Raw genomic sequence first — 27411 nt, forward strand, 5'->3', positions numbered from 1 at the left:
CTTGCAAAGAGACAAACATATGCAAAAACATCTGCACACACACACACACACACACACACACACACACACACGCATGGTGGCACAGACTCATGCACACATGCACGCACACACACACTTGCACACACACAAAGTAGATAGAAAATTCCCAGCATGCCCAATTCTCTCACCAGGTGCATGGCGGAGCTGCGAGGAGGATGTGGCTCAATAAGCAACTGAGATGGCGTCTGTCCAAAGCTCTGGATCTGCGCCTCCATGGCCTGCGGGGGGAGAGAGAGGAGAGAGAGAGAGAGAAGAGAGAGGAGCTGCTGTCACAATCAATATGCATCAAAGTGATGGGTCAATGCGTTACTTGACAATGCAAGCAAATCCTAACTCAGCCGTGCCTCCGAGGAAGGGGGGTAAAGAGGTAAAGGGGGGTGGGGGGGTTGCTCTCCCAATCCGCCTGGGCGCTCCCTCCTTCCCCCTCAGCCAGCAGAGTCATCCAAGTGTTAGTATCGAAGAGACAAGCCTTTTCCTATTAACATGCTTCAGTTAACCATTCCCATTTCCAGGCGCAGGGGCCCCCGCCACACAAACGTTAACCTGGAGTGACATGCAGCTAGGACTGCGGCAGGCCGGCCCGCTTTTAGATGTTATTGTGCCTGAAACAAAAGAAGAGAGCAAAAACACTCATACACCACACTGACACACACACACACACACACACACACACACACACACACACACCACAACTCACAGCAAAAGTAAAAAAAAAAGTGAAAAGTGAAAGTACCTTAATGAAGGAGGAATTCCCCCTTTAAGGAGGAAAGTGTTTGGGAGAGCAGGTTATAGCAGTTGGATGCCATAGAAGTGGGCATGAGAGGCAGCACACAATAAGACAAAAGAGACATGATGATTTAACAGAGAATTACCATTGGATCTTTGTTTGCACTGACATAAGAGCTCCAGCCCTCCACTGAGGGTAGAACTAACAGAGAGAGCTCTTGAGGCTGACTAGGAGAGGCACCTCACGGAGAGAGTGATTGATATGACTGGAGCCACTTCCACCATCAGAGGGAGGCTTGTAGACGTCCGTCAATGCCACTGAGCACAATGGAACATACATCCCTCAACCCGCCTGGCTCTCACTCCCACAGCAGGTACACACCACTCACTATCAAAAAACCCCATTGGGTAGCACATGCCATGGTGGGAAAAGTGTGTGCTCTGGGTTTTGATACTGAATCAGGACAGGCCGCCTGAAAGTGGAGCAGTCTAGAGACACCCTCCTGGTCACTTCCCATCATGCATAGCACCAAAGACGTGGTGCCCCTGATCGAGCACCGTGGGACGCCAATGGATGTTTCACGTGAGTCAGCCACCACATTTGGAAACCATTAAGTGTCAGTCAGTGGTGCTTTACAATGCAGTCCGTCAAGTAATAACCAACTCACATTATAGCTATTTTAGGTTAGGTTTAGTGTGAGGGTCATGACGTCTGTTTAAATAAAGAAATCTGATACAGAGATCTGAAAGAATGAGGGGGCCATGTGGAAAACATCACCATATTTCTTCTGACCATTCTTTTTTACAGTACCATTTCTACCAAAAACAGAGAGGGGGTGTAGGGGGTACAACAACTTCTGCAGGTAAAAAAAAGCAAAGAAAGAGTCATTGAAGGTTATCTCAAGAGCATGTTTTTCCTCTAACGATTACAACATGTCAATATGGTTTGGGTGCTTCCACACTAATCCTCTCTGAGGTATGTCAGAAAGTTAGCTCAATCTCAAAGAGGGATCTAGAACACTTAACAGGCAGTTCATTAGTTTAAGCCACTTCAGGCCCTGCTTTTTGGCTGATAAGTGACACTTATTGCATAAGCCATCTGCTGATCTCCCTCCCAGCAACAACCGTCTTGCTTGGGTGAGCACCAAACATCCATCATCACACTGTGTGTCAGTCAGTGCTAGCATCCCCTCCTGGTTTGGACAGCAGGACTCAGAGGTGAGTGGGTACATCTCTCTATCTACTGTTTCCCACACTGGTGACAGTGCCTCCATTGAGATCCTCAACATCCCTGAGTGCGCTCATGCAATGCACCAGCACAACAACTCTGTCAGATAATGCAGACAGGACCTAGCGTAAGCAGCGTGGGATAGTGCTGACTCACAGCACCTGGGAACTACAGTACAAGTATATTCCACCTTTCACCTGGATCACAGTTTCTGGAATCAACATGGATTAGTCATAATGTATTACTATGATTACCAAGGAAACATTACTGTCATTATATTCTATTTGGATATTAATGGATGTATAAGAAATGCAGCACAACTCTACAAAGACACTAAAGCATTTGAAATTATTATTCATCTTCCTCTCCTATTTTATCAAAATCTACTAATAAGTAATGTCCCATCTTCTATAAGATGTAAAGTAGTCAATATTGGCCATTCTTAACGCACCAATGGATTTTTTTTTTTTAGATTAACCTCTGTGCATTGGTTGAAGATAATCATTTTACTACAGAGAGTAGCCTTAAGGGTCTTTGTTAAGTGATTGTTTTGATTTGACATCTGCCCTACTGTATGTTTAAGTAGATTCAACTGATGTTGTCTCAACCAGAGATACTGTCACAGGCAATGTGTATGTATACATGTTATGTATATCTTATGAAGGGTCTTTCTCATTGTTAGGGTCACCCATTTAAACACTACCATGCCATCACTGCTACTACATCAAGGTGATTATACTGTAGTAAGCATATAAAGGCTGCTTCAAAGCTACTGTCATTACAATTACTCATTGGGTCACACACATTCCCCTCTTTGTTTGTCCCTTAAATAGAGGGACTTTCAACTGGAGGCACTGGCGACTGCTGGAGAAAAGCCCCACTGATGCATAATTTGTCTGTTTACATCTCATCGACACAGCAGGGTCTGTATCAAGGGGTTGCTGTCATGTTTTTCTATATGAGAAGGCTGTCAGGATAAACATCAAGGCGAAGGACTGCTGTTCCGGCAACACGCCCAGTAGAGCTGTCATGGTGCCCTCAACCGGAGCCCAGCGGCCTGTCAGAGGGTGTCGCCATTTTAATCTGACACGAGGAGGAAAATTATCTCTTATTCTGACCTCTAATTTCTTGACATTTTAATGCTATAATTGCAGTGGTTAATGCCAGAGCTGCGGTTTCACCTGTCAGATGGGAATGAATCAATACCCTGGAGCCAATTGTCACATTTCAGCATGTCCTGGCGAGACACGTGGCCGGCTCTGTTCCTGCTCCACCTCTCTGAGTCAGCCAAGCAGCCAAGAGGTTGGGCTCCTCTGTTGGGCTCCTCTGCAGTAGCACACAACCATGCCACCACTGCCACCATACTGTATGAAACAATAGTCATGTAAATGTACATGAATTTGCACTCGAGATTATTTGAGTGTAGGAGGTAGATTTTCCACTGGTTGGTTATGATCTGCTCTGATGCCTTGTACTGGCTGTTGGGGTGGACCAGGCAAACAAGAACAGAGCCAGAACTATAGAGCTGTACTACACCCAGCCTCCCAGAGAGCACTGTCTCCAAGGAGACAATTAAAGCTACTGTCCTGGAGGGAACTGGAGTAGGACACTGAGCATGATCAGGCAGGAAAGACACAAGTCATGATGTATTCATAATCCTCTCTTTCTGTAAACATTTTTACATTTGTCTCTGGCATTTTCCCCCTGCATACAGTATATGACAACAATGAGTAATAAATGTACCAGCACTAGAGTTAAATAACTCAATTCAACCAAAGGTACCAACGTATACCTTAATTAGTGTGTTCATCATATCAGTTGCATTTTGCATAGCTAACTCCTCCTTCCCGACACAAAAACAGACACATGTCAGAATGCAGACAACATCAACTGGCCACAATTAGTGAATATGAGCTGTTGGCTCCCTAATCTGAAGCCTACAAACACTACTGTCAGCTCCTATATCAGGCTGGGTGGCAGACAGCGTAATACCCAAAGAGTATGATGGAAAAAATAATTGCCATTGTCTAAAATGCCCTCAAAAAATATGAAAACCAAAGCTTTCTCCATATTGTTTGATAATTAGACCCCCCAAATCTGCTCCTGAGTGATTTGCATAGTGGTCACTTGATAAATAAAGGCGCCTCTGGAAGTGACAGTATATAAATGACTTGTTTTGCAGACAGCAGATGGTGGATATCACAGGAAGAGAGGAGCTCACACTGGAAAGCACCACACTGCCTGCCAGCTGCTGCTGCAATCTCAGCTCCCCTCTTCTCTCCACACAATTAAGCTATTCACAACTACAACTGGTGAAGAGAACAGCTAATACACAGTCAATTAATTAGCTAAGAATGAGAAGATACACCCCCCTGCATATTTACTCGGTGACCCCTGATGATTAATCAAAGAACACTTAAGACATTCAAATTCATTGATCTGGGAGTGGGAGGGAAACTCTAAAAGCTCAGGGCCAGAAGGGAAAAGAACATACCCTAATTAGTAGAGATAAAGTTCTGTCTTGGATTCAATATAGTGAGTAACAATTAAAAAGGTAAGTGTTAATCTGAGGCAGAGGGAGTTAACTATTCCGGCCATTACCAAATTAGAGTAATCTCAATGCTACATTTTGAGAGTCAGTAGCTAAATTTGTTTTTCCCATGGGCTACATTTGCATGACATAATGATTGACAGATACTTGATAATACTCACAGCACTTCACTGGCACATCATTCATGCCAGGACAGACAGACACAGGAAGTAGAATCTGTGGTAGAGCTTGGTACATGAGGGGGAGGGGTTGGTGTCCATGGTGATGTGGCAGTGACGTGTGTATGTACCTCTCTCAGTAAGGGGTCAGTGATGCTGTCCAGGCTGACAGAGCCCTCGTATGTCAGGTAGTGGAAGACGTTGAGGGCGCGCACCGCCTCTGGGCCTCGCTGCTTGTAGCCAAAAATAAGGTCAATCCACTGATGCAGCTGACACGACACAAACTCGCTTTCCAGGGCCTGTCAAATAGGAACAGGGCAATTAGAGGTGAAAGGCACAAAACAGTGCACAACACGTGGGAACAAAAACACTACAAACTGTATCGCAACACAACAGTGCACACACTGAATACACAGCCTAACATACAGTACATCAGGCTGACAGCACAGTACAGGCAAATCACACTTCTCACTACAAGAAACCCTGCGTTAGTAGTGGTAAAATAGGAAAGAAAACAACCTATCTCATTGAAGACAGAGATTGCAATGATATCTGCTATTTTATCACCAGCCAAAGTTGTGATACAATAACACAAAACAAGCCTCTGGGGATCTCTTTTTAATGTAAGCTAGCCAGGTATCATATTTCTCCATCTATTAAAAATAATGACCGGCTTTCTTTTTCATGGAGATAGAGAGAGCTGTTCAATACTAATGGGGATCCAATTTACTGTAAGCAGTGTGGAGGAGCACCATTGATAAACTACTTGTGTACAAAATGGGAGATGGATTTCTTATAGGAATCTTACAGGCTGCTTTTAGATAAGATCTCAGGACTGAGATCATTATAGAATACCTATGGTGGTCCTGCACTTGTCATTTTACTGTAGTGTTGTTATTTGTGACCAATACACACTAGTATTCCCTAGTGTGCTAGAAGCTCAGTAAACAGCCTTGCTGCAGGAGTGTACACTTTCCCTCTCACATCAGGAATAACAGCCATTAGCAACAAAGCAAGCTCTAGTACACAGAGGCTGAGCTAGCCACAGGGCATGTCACTCCAATTGAAAGTGGCACATGCAAAGATGGGAACTGTGAGGGAGGGTGGGTGGGTGAATGAGAGAGAGAGAGGCAGAGACAGAGACAGAGAGACAGAGACAGAGAGAGAGAGAAAGGGGGGGGGCGAGGGAGAGAGAGAGGGAGGGATGGGGGGAGAGAGCATAGATAATAGAAAATAGAGAATGCAAGAAAGAAAATGGCAAGAGAGTAGGACAAATAAAAATGGAGGCAAGAGATTTTTCAGAAATGTAATGTACTGTATGCTAACACTATCTGCAATGAGATTTGAGACTGCCCCCCCACCCCCCCGTGGTCCTGGGCACCCCCTCCCTGCCTGTGTGCTGAACTAATGGAGCTGACCAGGCAGGGCAGCGAGTAGAGCTTGGGGAAAGGTCACCTTCCGTGAGATGCCCTCCCAACCCTGCACTGTCACTCCTGCTGAAAAGGTCAAGTGTGTTCCCACTGCCTACACCCGCCTCTGGCTCCCCCCACCAAAAACCCTGCATTTACATTGCCAGCCTTCACAACATGCAAGTTACTTATTTTCACATAAAATTGCCAATATTAGCGAATAAAGTTAATTGTATTTTTGGGTGTGTGTGTCCATTATGTGTATGTATAGTGCTGTGTATCCGTGTCACACAAATTGTGTGTTTGTATGTGTGTGCGTGTGTTTGTGCGTGGTGTATATCTCTCCAAAATAAGGTCAGGGGAGGTGTGGAGATGTGAGAGTCTACAGCATACTGCATGGCTACAGGTTGGGGCTGGTATAGTGGCTGACAGCAGGGTAGAGAGGCAGCTCTATTTCTGTCTGTGTGCTGCTCTCAGGGCCTGCAGGGAGTACTGGGTTGAAGGGGCTGGGCTGTCCTGAGCTAACACACACTGCTGTGAGTGAGGGCCCTGCTGCACAGTCCCCCACACACAGCTAAATCATGATTGATGAGGCCAGCATTAGGTAACATTATAGGGGACACTTACTGGTCCTGTCCTTTAGTGACATCACTCGGGTCAGGAGTAGATTGTGTTAGTATCGAGCAGTGCACTTTATTAGATGCTTCATGAATAAGTCAGGGAGACACATAGGCTGACTTAAACTGGGAAGGGGTAGGGAGGGGTGCAATATGGTGAGGGAATGGCCTATCGACTGCTCGTGTGAAGAGAGAGGTCAATAAACTGGACTGTAGAGAGGGTCCAAATTGCAATTGGAAAGTTATTCAATATACACACAAAAATACAGCATCAGCACAATCTGTGAGCCATGGTTGGTTATGAGGATACAGTCCTTACCATCCTGTTTATCCTGACAAAGTCCTCCGGTTTCTTTGCCCAGGGTGGCAGGTCCACTTCACACACCATGGTCCTGTCCTCTCTCATACCCAGGTGGTACCCGTTGCTGTTGACAAACATTTCTGGGAGATAATAGAACTCTGGAATCAGCTCCTGGGAGGAAGAACGAGAGAGAGAGGAAACATTGTGGGCTTACAAAGCTTTTGGCAGTTGATGAAGTAAAAAGATGAGATAGATAGATTTGGCCGGTGAGTGTATATATATATATATATATATATATATATATATATATATATATATATATATATATATATATATATACACACAGTGCCTATAGAAAGTCATCATACCCCTTTGAAAAAGTTACTATATTTGTCGTACAGCCTGAAATCAAAACCCATTAAAAAAAAAGCTTTATGTACAAATTTAGCCATACAACATCAAACTAATGAAAAAAAAGGCGACAGTTCTGAAAATGTATAAAAAATGAAAAACAAGAATAACAGGGTTGGAAAAGTCATCAGTCCCTCCCCTGATTTAACACTTTGTAGAGCCACCTTTTGCTGGAATTACAGCCATCAATCTGTTTGGATATGTCTCTACTAGCTTTGCACACCTAGATTGGAGAATATTTGCCCATTCTTCCTTGCAGAATTGTTCGAGTTCAGTCAAATTCCGTGGTGAGCGGCGATGGACTGCTCTCTTCAAGTCCATCCACAGATTTTCTATCGGATTTAAGTCAGGGCTCTGACTTGGCCACTCAAGGACATTCACCTTTCTATCCTTAAGCCACTGCGTTGTTCTTTTGGCAGTATGTTTAGGATTGTTGTCGTGTTGGAAGGTGAATGACCTGCCCATCTTCAGCTGTCTAGCAGAGGGACGCAGGTTGTCCTCAAGATTTGGGTGTACTTGGCAGCATCCATTTTCCCTTCAATTCTGACCAATTGCCCAGTCCCCACTGAAGAGAAACATCCCCACAACATAATGTTGCCACCACCATGCTTCACAGTAGATATGGTGTGTTTTTGGGTGGTGTGCTGTGTTTGGTTTTCGCCAAACATAGCGCTTGTAGTTCAGTCCAAAAAGTTCAATCTTAGTCTCGTCTGACCATAAAACCTTTTTCCACATGGCAACAGAATCTTCCAGGTGTGTTTTAGCATTGCACAAACGAGACTGAGTGTGACACTTTTTCAGAAAAGGCTTCTTTCTTGCTACCCTGCCATATAGGCCAGCTTTGTGTAAAGCTTGTGAGATTGTTGTCACATGCACAGACAGACCAGTCCCAGCCATAAAGACTTGTAAAGTCCTTCAAAGTTGCCTTTGGCCTCTTGGTAGCTTCTCTGATCAATGCCCTCCTGGCTCGGTCATCCAGTTTGGATGGACGGCCTGATCTAGGCAAGGTGTTGGTGGTGCCATACGCCTTCCACTTCTTAATGATGCTCTGAACAGTACTCAGAGGGATAGCTAAAGCCTTCGAAATCTTTTTGTAGCCTTCACCTTGTGCCTTCCTACAACTTTATCCCGGAGGCCTTTTGAAAGTACTTTTCCAACCATGGTGAATTCTTTGCACTTCTAATAGTGGAATTCTCAAGAATCAGCTGGTTTTATTCTGAAGTAATCAAAACCACTACAATTGATGTCAGGTGGGGGGCAATTAGCCTGGTGTTTGATCTGGAAGTTGATTGGTTGCACCTGAGCAAGTTTATAATGGTATACTCTAAGGGGCTGATCACTTAACCAAATCAGGTATTTCACAAATTAATTTTTAATAATTGTCCAGAATTAAAAAAAAAAAAATATTTTCACTTTGATGATGGTTATAATGGGTACATAGAGCTCAAAAAAGTTAGATTTGATTTATTTTAGGATATTTTATTCATGATTCAATTTCCAGGGTGTAATGTGACAAAAGGTAAAGATTTCACAGGGTATGATGACTTTCTATAGGCACTAATACTATTATATTACTAAATGTCCAATACCAAATGTTTCACTATTCTCCCCTGAATTGAGTTGAATTCACTAACTGACAATTCAACTCAATTCAGGGGAGAAAAAAAAGAGCTGTGTATCCGGTCTCTTTCTGAGTGAGACTTGGGGTGGGGGAAGGTGATTGAAACAAGATAAACAGCAGGCCATGAGGAGAAGTTGAGAGGTTCTGTTCCAATTGTTCCAGCTGAAGGTGTGCGTGTGTGTGTGTGTGTGTGTGTGTGTGTGTGTGTGTGTGTGTGTGTGTGTGTGTGTGTGTGTGTGTGCATGTGTTGGTGTGTTGAATGAGGCTGAATCTGGGCTTGGTTTGTGGCTCAGCACAGGGCTCTGGTGATGGGGTCAGGACCTCAGCATGGAGGGGAAGTCAGGGGGAGACAGAGTCCCCACAATCCTCCCTGGTGTGATTCCAACCACGGAGAGAGAGCAAACATATCACAGGCCCTGGAGAAAAAGTTTTCCCAATATTGAAAGAACACAAAAAAAAACTTCTGGAGTGCAATTCGATGAGTTATAACTTATAACATAATCTCCCACAAATAAGAGGAACACACAAAAAGCAAATATATAATGCAACAAGCTGAATTCAAAACTGTGAAAATGTTAACTCAATTCCAACTATTCTTATATAACCTACAGTATTATCACCAAACAACAAACAACAACAGCTGCACCTCACAGCCATACAGTATCTGACATGCACATTATGATTGCATTAGGAGAGTGTATTTGCCCCTTTTGTGTGTACAAGCAGGCCCTGGAGCCTGGAGCATGTGGTCCTACAGGCAGTCATGCAGAGTCCTGTCTCCATTCTCAACCCCTGGGCTACAGTCTCTCCTCTGAGCGACCCCTGTCCTCCTGGCCCTACGGCCCTCAGAGACGCCCATTTCTGCACCATCTACAGTGCACTCTGAGAGATGCCTCCGTACATTGGGGCATATGCACATGAGGAATGCAGCCCCTCTGCTCTCACATCTCTGTCAGAGTCCTAATTAGAAAGCCATTTAAAACCATTTAAATGCTGAGATGTTGTCTGAAGTGTTCTGGGCCCTCATCTAGTTCTTTTAGTCCTTGTATGAGGGTTGTTTTATGAATGCAGTGTTTGTCATGTTCCGTGATGCTGTGGAGTTTTACCATGCCTATGGGATGCATAACAGGGAGAGCTTTTAAGTACAATAAATCACTTGATTTAGAGAGGGAGGTGGCATGACAGGGTACACCCCAATAAAACCATGGTCTGCTGTTGGTCACATTTCACCCTCTGCCAAGACACTGAGGGAGATGGAGTAGTGGAGCTATTTCTCTCTCTCTCTCCTTATTCATTTGTAAACTTCCCTGCCATAACTCAACACCAAGCCGTTAAAACTGCCAGCTCCGTTTTCAAGCCCACCTCCCCTGGCAGCCATTAATTCTGCAACAGCCTCATAATGGGCTAACAAGTCAATCACACAAGCCTCCATTGCTTTACACTGTGTCACCTTAATGACACGTTTGTCAAAATCTGTCACCAGCAGAGTGCTGCTGGATTCCCTGCACGATGGCAGTTTTTTGGGGGGCTATTGGGATTGTTGACTACTCAGAGACAAGTCTACCTATCTCTCCTTCTGTTTCCCTGTACACACACACACACACACACACACACACACACACACACACACACACACACACACACACACACACAAATCCACACAGAGTAATGAGTAGGCAGAGGCATGGATGCGCAACACTGTTAATGATTTGGGGGAGTTGTGGAGGTTGGGTAGAGGAAGGCTGGCTGGTACAAGGTTGTTTCCGATTGACTTGCTCTTTTAGGAGGTCATCGCCGTTAGGCGCTCCCCCCCCCCGTTCTTGTACTCATTACTGCAGAGGGAGGCCAGGGTTAATAAAGGGGGGACCCTGGTAAAACAAGCTGCCTTTTAATCAGAGTTCTGAAGGCCCACTCACCAGGTTGTGGCATGGCTGACCTTCACCTTTGAGACTCAGCTCAGCTCAGACCCCCAGTCTCATCACAGAACTGTGTGTGTGTGTGTGTGTGTGTGTGTGTGTGTGTGTGTGTGTTCACCCGCACGCATGTGCACGCAAGTGCACGCAAGAAAGAATGTGAGTAAATGCTATCCAGCAACTGTATTTTTAATTTCTTATTAAGAAAACACACATTGACTTTATTACTCAGAAAAGGTCAAATAGAAATAATTTCCTTTGCTCAACTCCGCATTTATGTAGATACAACAAACTAGCAATTTGGCACAATACTGTAATTCCTGTTACTAATACATTATGACATACAGCTGCTGCTCCAGTATAGTCGTGTACTGAATCTCTTTTTCGTGATAGATCAGCAGCCATCTTGTGTGTGTAAAAACAAATGCATGCAGACATACACGTGGTTTAAAGTAGGCTGTATTTGTTAACAGGGTGGCATTTGACTATTCGGCGGTTTGCTGGCTTGCTGCTTTTGCCGACTCCACTTCACATAGATTGTTGGCTGCTCTCCCTAGGCCCTGGCAAGGAAAAACGCTGTCCGTACATAAAAGACTACATTTTAAATAGCTTTTGTCATTAATGCTTTATTAATTGCCTGGGGCAACACTAACCTAATGCAGGGTGTGCTAGAAATATATGACACTTTGAGGTCAGTGCATATTCCTGCTGCGTGTTATGCAGTGGGCAAAATGGAGGGGAATCAGCAGGGTTCAGCGTACTGCTCTGTAGGTCTCTGTGGAGGAAAGGCTTTTTCTTCACCCACCCAGACACAGACTTTGTTCACCTTCAGCACTAGTCTATCCAAAAATGTTTGTTTTGTTTAAGAGGTAAATCAAATATGTAAATGTTTAGACAATGGTTGTGTACTTTATGTCCTTGTTCTTCACAGTTTTAATGTGTCATTTACAATTCATGGCATATATTTTAGAATGAAATTTCTTTTGGACTGAAGAACTGTGATACAGATGAAAGGAAATGTGCTTGGAAACTCACTGCAGAGGCAGTATATGTCTGTCGTTTGGGTAAAGGTCCATCACGGAAGATTCAGAAGATGAATAACAGTAAGCTATCATTTATGTCTTTTTTTGTTGGCATCCTCACCTTCACGTCCGAGGTGTCTCTCTGGCAGTTCCTCCAGGAGCGGGTGATGGCTGAGAAGGTTCGGTCAGGGTGGTCAAACTTGTTGTCGTTGGCGTTGAGGAAGAAGGTGGTGAAGGGCTCCTGCAAGAGAACACACACATCAAACATCTCACATCTCCACAGTCACACCTGTCAGAATGTCTAAATTCATAACTTTGCCTGAAATCTGTTTGTACAGTGTGATATGTAACAGTGAATGATAACACAAGCAGAGTGTTAACTTGAGGTGCAAACGGACACAAAATAAAGGTTAGGGTTATACCATTATACTTTCAGGCAACTACATTTTCTTGAAATTAGATTTTCTCTAGTCCACCTTTAAGAACCACCCCCATCTTGACGAGGAAAATTACTGAAAGCTAATAATAGTGACAGTGTAAAGGGGCAGTAAAAAAAAAAAAGTAGAAAAAAATTATTCTACTAACATTTTTTTTGTCTGGGAATATTATTCCTGTGCCGATGGGGTATCTGTGGAGCTCTCTCTCTTATTTGCTGTACCCATGCCTGGGGGTGAATTAATTAGTGAGCTTCCTGGTTGCAGTGAGCGATGGTGGTAATTGGCTCATATTTGATGTTCTCAGGCTGAGATGGCGGCACAGTCAACCGGGGCGGATGCATCACTCAACAGAGGAAGAGAGGGATTCTGGGAGTAACACGGCGAAGGGCCAGTCCAACTTCTGTCAGGGGAACTCTCCCAATTTGTCAGCCTCATCTACTAATGAGGGGGAGGGACAGTAAGGATACAACAAACTCCCCATCAAGCTTTTTCAAATTAACGAGCCGACTTAGATATCAGATAAGGCCAATCCCAGGGGGCTGTGCAGTTTAGTTGGTTGTGCGCTGTGGGGAGCAGAGTTAGGGTGAGCGCATGTGCTCCCAGCCAGAGTCTCCTCTACAGAGTAAATGAGGACAGTGCTCAGTAGCTCAGTAGTCCTGATGGACATGTCTCCCTGCGCTCTCTGAGCTGTCTGAAACACATAAACCTGTCACACCGCCCTCTGTAAATCATTACCTAGCGCTCTTTATTTAGTTCGCATATGCTAGTTTACTGGCCTGTGAAATGCTCTCGCAAAGCCTCTGGGGTGGAACTAGGCCAATCAAATTGAGATGTTCTGTGAGGAGGTGGGCATTCATACAGTATGTGTCAACTGACAGACATCATAGGAACTCTATCATGAAGTTTGACAACTGACACTCAACCTAATGCAAACTCAGAGATGGCAGGCTATCTAGGGCTGTTGTCTTGTCTGTTGCCTCTAGGTGGTAGGGTAAGTCTTCAAGCTTCCTTTCCAGTTATAACTGTATGAGGTATGGTGTTAGGGGGCTGTTGCGTTTGGGTATATGGTTGAGGATGGGTAGGATGTTTTCTGCTGGTGCTGATACTCACAATCCTGACAAGCCAAAGCAGGGTGGAGAAGGCAGTGGAGTAGTGGGAGTTGTAGTGATAAGGGGGTGTCTGGTCCTCTTCCCATGTCTCAAAGCGCTCCGCATAGAACACAGCACGCTTGGGATTCAGCGCTCCGATTGGCTGGGGGAAAAAACATGAAAATAAAAGGCTGACACGAAGGAGACAGACAGCACCAAGTGGATAGTATTAGCTGGGTGCAAATGTGTTTTTATGATTGTATTATACAGTATATCATGATATATTGAACAAACATTAACCATGGCATGATGTTAAGATGTTATACAGGCACTACTAGACATTGCTATTTGAGCACATAAAACCGATAGCAAGCAGTACAGGGAGGGCAGGTATAACTAACAAACAAAATAGCTGACTATGTAGAAGTGAGGCCTTGTGTATTACTGTGTATTCAGTTATGAATGCTTCATGTGCCATGGAGTCTATGCAGGCCTCCATTAGCTTCCCTGAGGAGAGGCCAAGGGATAGACCAGGGGAGACGGAGGCTTTACTCTGGGATTTGTCTGTCAGACCCCATTATTCTCCTGCACCCTAAAAAGTTCCTGTTGCCATGTCTCCCTGCTATATTTATGGGGGTGAGGTGGGGGGAGGAGAGGGAGTGTAAGCGTTGCGGAAGGAGGGAGAAGGGAGGAGATATGGGCGGCTCCTGCTAAATGTTGTGGGTAATCCATGTGGATTAACCCTGCCTGACCCGATTTACACCCAGCACGCCCACATACCCAAACACTGTCCTTAGTACTCTGGCCCCCATCTGCACTCCCAGCCTGGCTCTTTAGCTGCTGGGCAGTGTTCAGACTGACAGGCAGAGTCTCACTTTTGGAATTAATGAAAGCACATACACTAACACACATATACAAGCATAAACAATAAACCTGTCCACCAAGAGCATAAACTGTTTTCACTCACGTCTCCAGAGGAGCAGAGAACTACTCCCTATCTCTCCATCCATGCTCAACTTTATGGTGGCTGTAAAGTCTGTGCACAACAGGGGCAGATTAAATCAAGAGCACTGTACACGGCCACAGTGATCCACTGAAAGACTTGTGCCACTGAGTTTGATAGAATTACCTATGAGCCGCTAACTTTCAAACTTCCAGTTCTCGGAAATGCCGAAAGAGTAACAATTGCCAAAAGATGTAAAATGCTACAGATCATGCCCATCCTCCATACCCAGGTACTCAGACATTTACAGTAGTATTGCCTGATTTTGATGTTCAAACAATTATTTATTATTAATGTGTGGATAAAATAATAAATATATTATTTTCTCACCAAAATGTACTTTCAGTTATTGAATATTTGGCGCTGAATATAATCTTTCATTATTTTACCACTGCTACAGCGGCCAATTCAATTTTACACTGAAAAAAACACTGGGTCTCTGCCCTTTGGTGGCTGTTTCATTTTCATGTGTTTTATAGGCAACGTAATTACCCCACTAAACATACATTTAGTATTGGATAAATTGCTTTCGCTGCCTTTTCAATCACCCAGTCCAATAGGCAAGCCTTTGAGGTATATTGGCAGTCAATATTAATACACCCAGCACCATTGAGTCAGTGGGGTAGAGTGAAGGGAGGGGGAGGGAGTGTGGTGATGTAATCAATGGCAGCCTTGGTGTCTAGAGCTGTGCAGCTCAGGGGTGGCTCTGTGGTTGCCATGTCTAAGATTTACCACAGGAGGCATGGGTAATCTATCTCAACAAAGCCCTCAATTCAAACTAGCTGCAGCTGAGAAACCCTGAGAAATGCCTAAAAATGAAATCACGTTAATCTAATTTTATTAAAATTGCACTGTTATTCCATTATTGCAACTCTCACAGTTCACATGGATATTTTTTGTTTTGTCCAACTTTACAATAGACAGACTGTCTTGGTCATCTTGATCATGCTTACATAGCGTATGACATGCCTTCCTTTTTATATCGTGTGGCATGGCGCACAAGTTTGACTACCACTCAAAACTCTCACTCAAAACTGACTGGCCATTTCTGTTTTCACTATTTTTTCGTTACTTACAAAATGTAAAGGCCGTCTACATCGATGTTAGCACGATTGGATAGAATGAAAGAGAATTTTATTGAGATCTACTGAGATTTACAGGGTGATAATAGCTTGGCATGTGACGTCTCGGGCCGGTCCGGATTGGGCTACAGGCCACAGGAAGTCTCACACGCTGTAAAAACGTTCCTAGTGGAACCAGTCTGGGCCTCAGCTGGGTGAGACGTCCAGCTAGGATGGGAAGTATGAAAACCACTTCATATGGAAAATGTTGAGCTAGTTCTGGATTTATTAAATGTGGTGCTTGCCCAAATGTAACACTCTGATCCTAGAAGAGCAGAAATAACACTTAATTCATGTTTTCATTTTACAGTGTCTCATTAAGACAGAATGGGCGGCACAGTGGTAAGAAGAAATAAGGACATGTAAAGCAGAGGTCCCCAGTTTTAACAGGTAGTCCTACTTACTATACTGTAACATATCACCCCATGAAGATGCCATTATTTTAATGACAATCTATCCAATGTCTCACAGCCTCATGAATTAATAAAAAAGGAAGATAAATTGACCTTTCTCTGACATTTCTCCATGTCCTTGGCCTCAAGGACATGGCACAACGGTCATTAAACTAGCCACAAGGATTTCTAGACAGCATTAGAACGTCCTGATAGCGTACAGTAATTCTCCCATTGATATACAGTACAGCACGATGACCAGAGGAAGTCTCTAAAAGGTGAGGGTCTAAAATATAGTTTCCAGAGTGTATCAGCACAGTGAATGGACTCCCACCTACATGAACATGAAAGCCTTGTATAATGTCATTCCCAGAGAGGTGTTCCACAGAGAATTCAAGCATAAACAAAGCTGGAAGGGTACTTCCAGGTCAGTCAAAGAGCCTGTAACTCTCTACAAAGTTTCCTGGGGCAGCTCTACATACAGTAGGGACATACATATGAAATATACCTAAAACAGACTGTTGTATTTTTCCAGTCAAACGTACTATATGTCCACAAGGATGGATGTCTAATTTCTCAATGTAGCAGCTTTCCTCTGTCACCATTGCAGCCTGAGTCTTAAGCCTATACAATATCTTGGGGAGTTTAACATGCTAAATCTCATTAGTGAGAAATTAAAAAGCTGTTAACATGGTTAGATAGTGTTAGCAATAAGGTGGCCATAAGGGGCTTCTAAAGCCTGCTTTAAGCCATTCACACGCAACACCAGGGAGAGGATGGACAGACCTGCAGTCACCATCAAGTCTCACACTGCCTAACAGAAAGTAATCACCAGTTTCCTATTCACAGTTTTTCATCCAAGACAGAACATAATAAGAGGACATTAAAAACAACTGATTTAGACAGCTCTGCATTTATTTCTATCTGAGTTCATATCCTTGGATAACACCTGACCCAGTGAAATATACCAGCACAACAAAACAAGCAATGATCAAACCTAGTTTTTGCATTACACAGGTGTCTAATGCTACATTAGATAAACCACTCATCATATCTAATTAGGATCATTTTTTCTCTCCTTAACTCCAGAGGCAGAGTAAAAGATCGACCGTGAGTATTCTTGAGTGGGCACACAGAGAGTGGTTCTGTTTGTTTGGTAATATCTAGGCTACCTCCCAAAGAGACGCACATACTGCATTTTATATTTCAAAGGAAATCACATTATGGTACACTGCAACGGTGCACTGTCAGGAGAAGTCACACTTGTTTTCGCCTGCCTCGTCAGAGGCAGAGCGGCGCACAGCTCCAGTCTAATGTAATCAAGCTCCTCTAAGTCAAAACAAAGCAGATGTGCTCCGAAACAGCCTTGTTGAGCTGGGAGAGGGGGCGAAGAAGCCTCCATTACTGAGAAGAAGCGTGAACGGGTCTTTAGCAGTCAAGCTCTGTCTGCGTTACCCAGGGTGCATCTCTTGGAGGTGCTCTGCCTTCTGAGCATGCCACCGTAATGTCTGTGACAGGGAAGCAGCACGAGGCAGCCATATTTAACAATGTGAGACCGGAGGAGAGGTCCTTATTTCTCTCATCTTAGATACTGTACAGAAAGATGTTTTATTCAATAAACTAACTCAAAATACTTATGCATTTCTCCTTGTTTACAAAAGGATGAGTGTCAAAATGGAGAAACTTAAGGAGAAAAAAGAAATGTGCAGATATTCTGATTCCTTAAGTAAATATTTTTGTTATAGTCTCATTAGTGCAGGGTGTTGATAGTTTGCATCTCGTGAGAAATACAGCATAGTTATGGAGTTATGTAGCTTGGGTGATTATGTTTGCTGTCATGTCTAGGTTTTGCTTTTTCTCCCTGAGAGGAGTTTTGACAGAGACACATCTAATAATTTCTTGTCAAAGACAGACAAAAGAGGAAGAATAACAACTGTACCCTTGCTAGATTGTTAAACTGGGTGCGCTCAGTATGCCTCCTTATACGATTACGTGCGTTTCCACTACATCAATGAACAGCTATGAGAGAAATGAGTTTCCCTTTCCTATCAGCCACCTGCCACTCAAAAGGAAATAATCATTAGAATCTAATGAAACGCTCTAACACATGAATGTATCTGCCATAAAAAAAAGTTGCTACACTCGCCCTCAGGCAGGGTACGCTGTGTTCAGTTGCATTTATCACAGCTGACTGAATGCCCAATCGGGGTAATTGCAGGTGTGTAGGTGTGGGAGGGAATTATGTGGCATATCAGTGCAGCACTTCAGTGGCTTCAAACAATGGATTAAGCCTGCTCTGACTGGCAGCCACTTCCTGTTTGGCACCTGACCACCTCACCTTCACACACAGCCCTCTGGTATGGCCCTAGCGTGTAGAGCGCAGTCAGGTGCAGGTAAATACATTTAACTGGATGTTGTTTTTTCAAGGTGGGATGATATTAGATGACCCAGTTCAAAGGACCCACACTCTCTCTCAACGCCCTGTTCCTCTGTGTAAGGAACTATACAAATTCTATCATTATTCAAAAATAGCCATATCCCGCAATAAAAGACGCAAGACACATATGCAAATGTGAGAAAAAAAGAAGTATCAGATGAAACACACACAATCACACATTAACATGAACATTTAGCCAAGCATTGACCACTACTACATACGAAATACACACCAACAGTCACGTCCCCAGAGAGTGTGCGACTAGCTCTTTCCCATAACTGAACAAAAGGGTAGAGAAAAGAAGGGGAGAGATGGGGGGGGGAGGGGAGGGGGGAAAGGAGAGGAGAGGAGAGGAGAGGAGAGGAGAGGAGAGGAGAGGAGAGGCGTAGGGGGCACAGTCCCTCCCTGCTCTACTAGCTGTGAACTTTTGGAGGTAAGAGCCCTGGGGTTCCAAGGACAACTGTCAGGAGACATGGGCCTGTGAACTCATGCTAATGAAGGAAGCTCAGCCCTGTAAACAGCATGGGAGAATGTCACAGGAATACATTACAATACATAACTGTCTCCCCTGGGCCAGAGGGCTGTACACAGTCCCCCCAGCCCCTGTCGGCCCACCTGGATCTCCACAGACTGGAGCCGCCACAGGCAGACAGGAGCAGAGACGACAGCAGGGAGACACACAGGAGAGGTGTTAGCCCTGCTTGCCAGAGTGAACACTCTGGATATACTGTACACACCAAAATACTACTGGTAAAACTGAAATCCTATGTTGTCTTGTTCATGTCCAATACAAGTCATAGCTGACTAGAACTATTTAAATAATAATAACTTTATACACTGGGTGAAACTGGTGTGAAGCAAGCGTACCAAAGGCTACCTCTCCAGTACTGTAGGAGGCTGATATTGATTCACTGACATGATCAGTATACAGTGCATAAATCCACCAGGATTCTTAGGTTGGAGTTGTTTCACATTTCCATTGTGTTCAGGAACCCCTCTTTCATTTCCATACTCTATTCCCCCTCCTGTGAGTAAAATAGAGCATACATTTGTCTTGGATCTAAAGTGAAAATTGATAAAAAAAATAAAAAAAAATAAAACGCTCCTGAAAACGGATCTCTTCGAGAGCAGGCATGAGTCAGGGGGTCGGCACTTTGAGGAAGAGCGAGGGAACGAGGGAGCAATAGAGTGAGAGAGAGGGAAAGCTCATATAGGAATGCGATTGTTTTCAGGTCAGTGAGTCTGTGAGCTGAAGAGAGAGGGGGAGAGAGAGAGAGAGAGAGAGAGAGAGAGAGAGAGAGAGAGAGAGAGAGAGAGAGAGAGAGAACCATGGCAGCGGGATCGTGCAATGGTGGGGCCTGTTTCTGCTCCAGGCAAAAACAGACAGGACACAATACTAAACTCTATCTCCCAGGGTTCCAGATCATAGTGTCTGTATGTCTGGGCCCCTATTTGAATGGCTGCATTAGTAGGAATCTGTCCACTGCAACCCATGATGCCTTTTTGACCGATCAAACGTATAATGCTTTTAATGGCCTTAATTCCAGTAAGGCTGAATTTATGATCTGCCCATTACAGGGATTAGAGTAATGCAAAAAAAAAATATCCTGTTTGAGCAACACTCATCCAGACACCCAAAGGAATTATGGGCCACTTTAAGTAGACATGCACAGGACATCAATAAAAAAGAAATCTGTTTGACTTAGAATTGGGCATGCTTGCTTTGTTTAAAGGTGCACTTTGATGTAATATGTCATGTTCATGCAATAGTTTTTGTGTTACTCTGAATGTTAGTGATGTACAGCATTGGTTAACATGAATATGATCCACCATATGGATGGTGGCACTTAAAGCATTAAATATAAATATATATTATAAAGAAAAAAATAAATATATTGAATATATAACACTAAAAGTCCCTCAGACAAAAAGGGGTTAAATGGGGGTTGTCCTTAGTACTGTTGTGTGAAAGAGCAAACTAAGTTTATGGGCTGAGACAATACTGAACCAAACAAACCAGGGACACACTTAGAGATGGTATTCCAGTGCACTTCAAGATGTTATACTATCAGCACTTTCCCCAGCATTCCATTTCCTAGTCCAGGCTGTGCACATGATGTCTACATTATTTCCCATTGAATATGGTATTCTTTTACAGTCTGGGACTTAATAAGGAAATCCCCCTGCCGACAGAGCCCACTGCCTCTACTTGCCCCTCTCTCCCAGTCATATAGGGTGCCCGCATCAGGATAGGATACCTTTGAGAGATCTCTGAAGTTTCCTGGCAGGGTCAGGTCCAGCTCTTCAGACTCGTAGTTGGTGAGAACCCAGGGAAAGACCGGATACTGGTTCAGGTCGTTGTACGTTCTCCCTAGACAGAAAAAACAGACAGAAAGCCATGTGAGACAAAGAGGAGGGAAGGGGGCACAGGCGGGGTACACACAAGGCTTAGGTTACTTTGGGGACCCAGCATGTAACATTCCAACAAGCCCTAAATCTCAGAGCCCTCAATCAGACTCCACTTCCTGTCTCTACGGATGATTGAGAGGGCGGCACATCCACTAATAGAGAGCTCACTTCTCTGTGAAAATGTAAGAGCGCTCTCCTTTCCGTGCCTCTGCCTGATGAGCATATCACTGAAGTCTAGGGTTAGAAGAGGTTATGACGAGGTGGTTTCTAAATTCATGGAGAACCTAAGTGTCTCTAAGCTGTGGTGTGGATGTAATTAAAGAGATGTAGATTCTTCTGGGGGCCAACACGTATGACACAGAGTGAGCCTGGCGTGTCACTGCTAGACTGCTCTCCTGATTGGACAGCCAATGGCGGTTACCATGGAGACCTCTGTCAGTAGTCATGACGGTGCCCACATTCAGCTCTACTGAGAGATGCCAGATGTGAATTTAGTTTATTTTCTGGCAGTAGGAATATGGCTTTCAGATGGTAAAAACTGTCACTGATCCAGCCATGAGAAAAAAGGACAGCACCACAAGTCCTCTCTAATTTCCCTTTGAAGAGGATGACACTGCTATGGGTGTGATATCCACCACAGATTATACACCAGAAATATGGCCTAGCAACCCTTAAATAGTAAGTCGGAGAGGAAACAACTCAATTAGCACTGAAACAATAACTTTAAACAATTTATCTAACCCTTCAGACTAAATCTAAGAAAATGCCAGCAAGTGATAAAAATGTTCTTTTCAAAATGTAATGTCCTTAGTTTGGCCTACAATGATCTACAGCAAGGTGAGAGGTGTTTACAGTAGTTTGATCTGAGTTTTGTTTGTTTGGTGGGCGGTTAGGTTTCCATGCTCTGCTCCAACCTGTAGTGTTTAAACAGCGGCACACTCCACTTACAGCAGCACTATACTGTCACTCACCCTCAGCCCTGTGAAAGACGAGCCCTGACCCAGAGAGGTTCTACAATGACAAACATTGAAAGTATTTCATCTTTACATAGCAATCACTCAGGCACAGCATAGCGGTCTATGTATGGCATGTTCTACCTGAAGCACTTCCAAGTCCCAAAACAACCCCTATGAGCCTCTCCTGCTCTGTTTGTCTCTTCTACCCTTACTCCCTCTGAAAAGTCAATGTCAAACCCAACTAGGAAGGTTTGAACACAAATGACCACGTAGTGAGAGGTTCCCACAACAAATACGATGGATGCTGAGTGTTTAATGTATGGATAATTGATTAAAGCGTTTAAAGGCATTTAGCGCAATGATTAGCTCGATGCTAGGTTAGAACTGGATATTGGGAATAGTATGATCTAAAATCACACCAATGTCTGGAGCATGCAATGCTCACTCCCAAAGAGCTTTCTCATCAGATCTGAATGTGTGCTGATGTATCATTGTAAGATATTACACTAGGATTAGGCTATAATAGATGACAGAATCTCTATAGGATTTCAATCATTCCATCACTATCTATTATCTGTTGTTATGTATCTTGATCTGACCTAATGTTTGGTAATACCATCATAAAAGGTTTGTCAAAAAGTCACGGAAAAGGTCTTTATTTACGGAAATTTTTCTTTCAACCAGTGTATCCTTTTGCTCCAGAGGTGAGGCACTTTGGAATTAGTATTTGAATTGAGCAAATCAGTGATGTCCTCTGACAGTATAGTGAAAGAAAAAGCATCTCCAGATAGCTCTGCTTAGGTCTTGGGTAGGCAGGAGAGCATAATTAAACAGGTTAATGCCACATTGTGGAGTGGGGGCAGGGGGTTAGTTGAGCATGGAGGGGAGATGGGGGGTGGCGGTGCGGGTAGACCTGACAGTGTTGAAGCCTGTGCTGGGGTGGCAGGATGTTAATAACAGTGGAATCGTGTTTAATTAGAGGAGCACTGGCTTCACATTAACACCTCTCCCCGCCACTCGCCCCCCCTCCTGTCTGCCCCTCCACACTGCACTGACACCCCTGTCAGCCTGGGTCATTACCAGGGAGTTTTAATGAATTTTCGGCATGTTTTGCTGTCTGCCTTACATCTAATTAGCTGACAATAATGTATCGAACTCACACAAGAGCGAAATATAAATATGTATGAATATGCAGCAAGAGAGGATGACACCTCTCAGAGTGGAGTAGTGCGCCAGTCGCTCGCCTTCCTGTTAGTCACAGTTAAGATCAGAGAGTCGACAACAGAACCTCTCAACTCCACAGACACACTCATACTGAGCCCCTAATTATCCTGGAAATCTACAGCTCCTGTTTCCTTCTTCAAATAAGTGTAGTAGTATTCATACCCATGCACAGCAAGTATCTACTAGTTCTCAACACTGAAAAGTGCATCGGACTCTTGACAAACACGACATACCTGTAGAGGCCGTCAACACAAAACATATATTCATCATGATATAAACACTCAAATGAATGGTGTAAAGACGCATTCCACACACCCACAATGGTTCCACTGGTTGCCTGGACGAGGCAGCAAACAACTCAAAATCTATGTAATTGATGGGTAGGAAGTGAATTACACATCCAGGATCCATAACTTCAGCCACTACTTGGCTGAGAAGCATACAATACAGCTTGAGGTAGAGGAGATGGGGGGAGGAGGGGACGCTCACCTGCAATGGTGTTGAGGAACATCAGGTACTCAAAGTTGGAGATCTCTCGTCTCTGCCAGCGCTGGGTCATGTTGGAGGACTTGAAGAGCTGCCGAGGAGTGGCCAGGGAGATCCGTCTGGAAAACCAAATCCCCCTGTTAACCATGCTACAGAGTATACCAGGTTTGATCTCACAATTTTACTTTATGTGGAGGTAACCCAGACTAGGGTGGCTTAAGAGGAGCTATGATTCAAGATTCAAGATTCAAGATTTCTTTATTTGTCACGTGCATACAAGTATACAGTGAAATGCAAAAGTGACAGTGCCACAGAGTAGTGCAACAACACAATAAGTTTTAAAATACAATAAAATAAAAATAGAAGTACTAAAAAATATACAGTATGGACAGTATAAACAGTATAAACAATATGAACAGTATAGCCAGTAAGCAATATAAATAGCAGATGGATGATTATGTGTGTGCATATGTGTTAGAATGACAGTGCATGTGTGAGTGACTTGAGGGGGGCACTGGTGGGGTCATCGTTGACAATTCTGATGGCATGGGGGAAGAAACTCAGTCTTGAGTTGGGGTGTGTATGCTACCCACAGTTCATACCCCAGTATGAATACTATGGTTGTATAGTGTATGCTATACTGTATGCTACTGTTTTTGACCAAGGGATACCCAAGGCCAACAAATTACACACAGACCAGCTTTTACATGAAGACTATCTGACATGCAATCGTTCTGTTAGAGCTAGGGTCACAAGAAACTGAAACATCATCAGGGTAGCATTCTTCACTGATGACCAAAGTGCCTGAGCCATGGCCTTGGAAGTATGTTCCACACAAATGTTGAAAATAAAGAGTTGGACTGAGGCAGTCTATTGGAGGCAAAACATGACATTTGGTAGGAAAGACCACCAGAAACAAATGTGAGTACCACTTAAATGTTTTTGTGAATAAATTGAATGAATGTGATAACCTCAGGACTGTGTATACTGTGTCTGTGCTGAGTGGGAGAATGCCATAGTGTAGGTGCCTGTTCTCACTTTCCCTTCATAGCAGTCCCAGACTCAGAGATGGGACTCTGTGGTTTGTCTGTGGCAGCAGCTCTGTGGTATAGAGTCTTCAGTAAGGGAATTAGGTCGGTTCACTCGGGGTCAATGCCCACTCACTCCAATGACAGGAGCAATGGGATTTCAAATGTTTCTGCTGCAGGGCAGGCTGCATACTCCACAAAACACAGGAGGGAGCTAGGTGGGGATACTAACAACTAAATAAACCCAGCAGCAAATGAACATGGACGCAGTAGACGGCAATCTTGAGCTATAGAATAGTGCAATTGTTGAGAATAGTCTCCAGGAGTTATTTCTAATGTGGAATCATGTGTCAATAAAAACATGTTTGTACAGTTGTCTGTCTCCCACCTGGCTTGAGGTAGGCCATAGCTGGTGCCCACTCCTACCCGAGGTAGACTGTAAACCACCTTCTTCACGGTGGCCTGATCAGGGAAGTTGAACATGACCGACGCTGTGGGCAGAAATGAAATCACTATCAATAACAAAGATAAGAGGACAAAGATGAGGAGACTGAGTCTGATCTGATGGTCCCTAATGCGTACTTCTGTTGGCCATGAAGACCTCCAGGGCTGTGTTCTGCAGTAGGTAGCGTCTGGAGAAGACCGCTCGGATCTCGCTGAACATCCATTTCCCATGCAGGCCCTCAGAGTATGACAAGACCTGGCAGAAAGAGGAGAGACCAAACAGATGGTTTATAAAATGAAAAACACAGACCAAATGTTCCTGTGCAGCTGATGAAATTGCATCAAATAAACTTGCAAGAGGGGAGAGGGGCGTGGCTTCAGATTTCCGGGATTATAACGCTTCCGACATGAGTACCTACAGTATACAATGATCAAATCACTTATTGTGATTGGCCTAGAAGCACTCCAGCCATTTTGATTTCCACAATACCAGCACAGCTACTTCATCACTTTTACTTGCAAAATGTATGCATACGCCATAAACACTTCAGGATATTTTAGCTTTTTTAAAACGTTTTTCAATAATTAAATCATTGCTAGACCAATGGAAGGATTCTGACAATAATTAATCATTCATGGATGTTTTTGTGCTGCTACACTCCGCAAAACTAAATTGGCTAGCTAGCTTTTATAAGCCAGCCAGGTAGAGTTTTGTTTACTAGCTTGCCATGCCAATCATATTAGACCATGTGTTTGAGAACTATCAACCAACCTGCATCCCTAACTACGGTGATAGTGATAGAAAACAGAGAATTCCTATGTGTTATAAACCTCTCTACACCTGGCCCTGTGTGTGACTAACACTTTTTTCAGGTGGTCTGCAAAATTTGCCACAGTGTTCAAAGACAGAGCAAAAAACAGGCCCCTGGGCCAGAAACACATAAATAATCAATAAAAACACCAGGCAGGCAGGGAGGAGAGGATGCATCATTAGAGTGTGCAGCACCTCTGGGATTGTAGGTCCACTGAGGTAGATCAAGAGGCCCTCCCTGACAGGTGAGAATGATCCCCTCACACACCTTTCTCCCCTCCTTCCCTCCATCCCTCCCTCTTCTCCCCCTTCGTCTGACACGGTCAGCCTGATCTCCCCAGGTCACAATCACACACATTCATATTCTATCAGTGTGGCACAGGGATGAGAGCCACTTAGGTGTGTCTGAATGCAGCTGAAACACACAGCAGTTAAAGGGGTGTATCCTGGGAGGGGGAGGAAGTAACGCAGAGTGAGATGTTCGGCTGGGAAGGTTAGGTCCGATGCTAATGCTCATTTAAAATGATGACAGGCTAGAGAAGTGCGGCGCGAGCCAGGCTGCCTTAATTTCTCCCTGGAATAGCTCTACCCCGACCTCCATGCCACATCAAAGTCTCTGGAGCTCAATTAAAATTGGATTACGTGAAGATGCTGGATGTACTGCGTTGTGGCATCTCCGACTCGCTCCTCCCTGTGATGCCCCTGCTTGACATCTCAGCAACCCCCTACTCAAACAGTTGTCATAGAGACGGTGTGGCACAGAGGAGGGCCTGTGCTTCTGTTTGCTGACTGGAGTGGAGGGGAGGTGAGACAGAGGAATGGAGGGATGGTGGAGGAGTTGCGAGAACAGTGCTGAGAGCTGGGTGGCAGGGCTGTTTGTCCCCTCTCTCCTATCAGGTGTCTGTATGAAGACTTCAGCATCATACGCTACTGGAAGGCAAGCTGCCTGTGTGTGGATATGCACCAGGGGTGAAGAATAGCAGCTAATTTTAGCATAATTCAGATGGCAACACACAGGGTGGGGAAGTAATAGATGCAAATATGTAAATATGAAATCACATGATTTGCCCCACAGACTGCCGCAAGTTAATTGCAGATCTCACTGAAAGGTTTATGTCTGCTACCATTCAGATTCACACATTCCATTGTGAGAAATCTGTATATAAAGGTATCTAACAGATTTATAAGAAACACTGAACCTGGTTGCAGTTAAATTCAACAATACTCAATACTGTACCATATACAATAGCACATTGCCAAGAAGGTCTTGTCAATGCAACAAACTAATGACTAGTACATTTCATTTTACAATATTAACTCAGGATGCATTACACAAGAGCTATTAGTGATAATCATTTTATTGAGTGTATGCAATCATACAACAACAAGAAAGACTGTGTCTGTCCCCATTATCATACGTTACCCTTGGTTGTTTCCTGTTACCAGCTAAGGTTCACATTTCTGTAGCTGTGACAAAGTGCAGGCCAAAGGGCCAACCATCAACAAAAGAGACAGGGTAAAGAGTAGAAAAAAGCCCCGATTTCAAACAGCCCAGATCAAAAAATGTGTCATAACAACA

General features: G+C 44.0%; 1 protein-coding gene across 7 annotated transcripts in view; it reads right to left on the bottom strand.

The window, feature by feature from the left end:
• The window catches only part of LOC310822746 (neurobeachin), a gene marked incomplete at its 5' end in the record, with an annotated part of 231677 nt that overhangs the window by 12192 nt on the left and 192074 nt on the right, over positions 1-27411 (bottom strand). For 6 of the 7 annotated variants that reach the window (XM_083695211.1, XM_083695209.1, XM_083695208.1 and 3 more), the window contains 9 exons: positions 168-257; positions 4834-5001; positions 7048-7200; positions 12118-12237; positions 13544-13684; positions 20733-20845; positions 23553-23668; positions 24966-25068; positions 25160-25277. In XM_083695211.1, the coding sequence (XP_083551337.1) occupies positions 168-257; positions 4834-5001; positions 7048-7200; positions 12118-12237; positions 13544-13684; positions 20733-20845; positions 23553-23668; positions 24966-25068; positions 25160-25277 (1122 nt within the window). Of the gene's footprint in view, positions 1-167; positions 258-4779; positions 5002-7047; positions 7201-12117; positions 12238-13543; positions 13685-20732; positions 20846-23552; positions 23669-24965; positions 25069-25159; positions 25278-27411 lie in introns of all 7 variants that reach the window. The other variant, XM_083695212.1, reaches the window with a different exon arrangement.

Source organism: Argentina silus, assembly GCF_951799395.1.
Source record: "Argentina silus genome assembly, chromosome: X".
Lineage (NCBI taxonomy): Eukaryota > Metazoa > Chordata > Actinopteri > Argentiniformes > Argentinidae > Argentina > Argentina silus.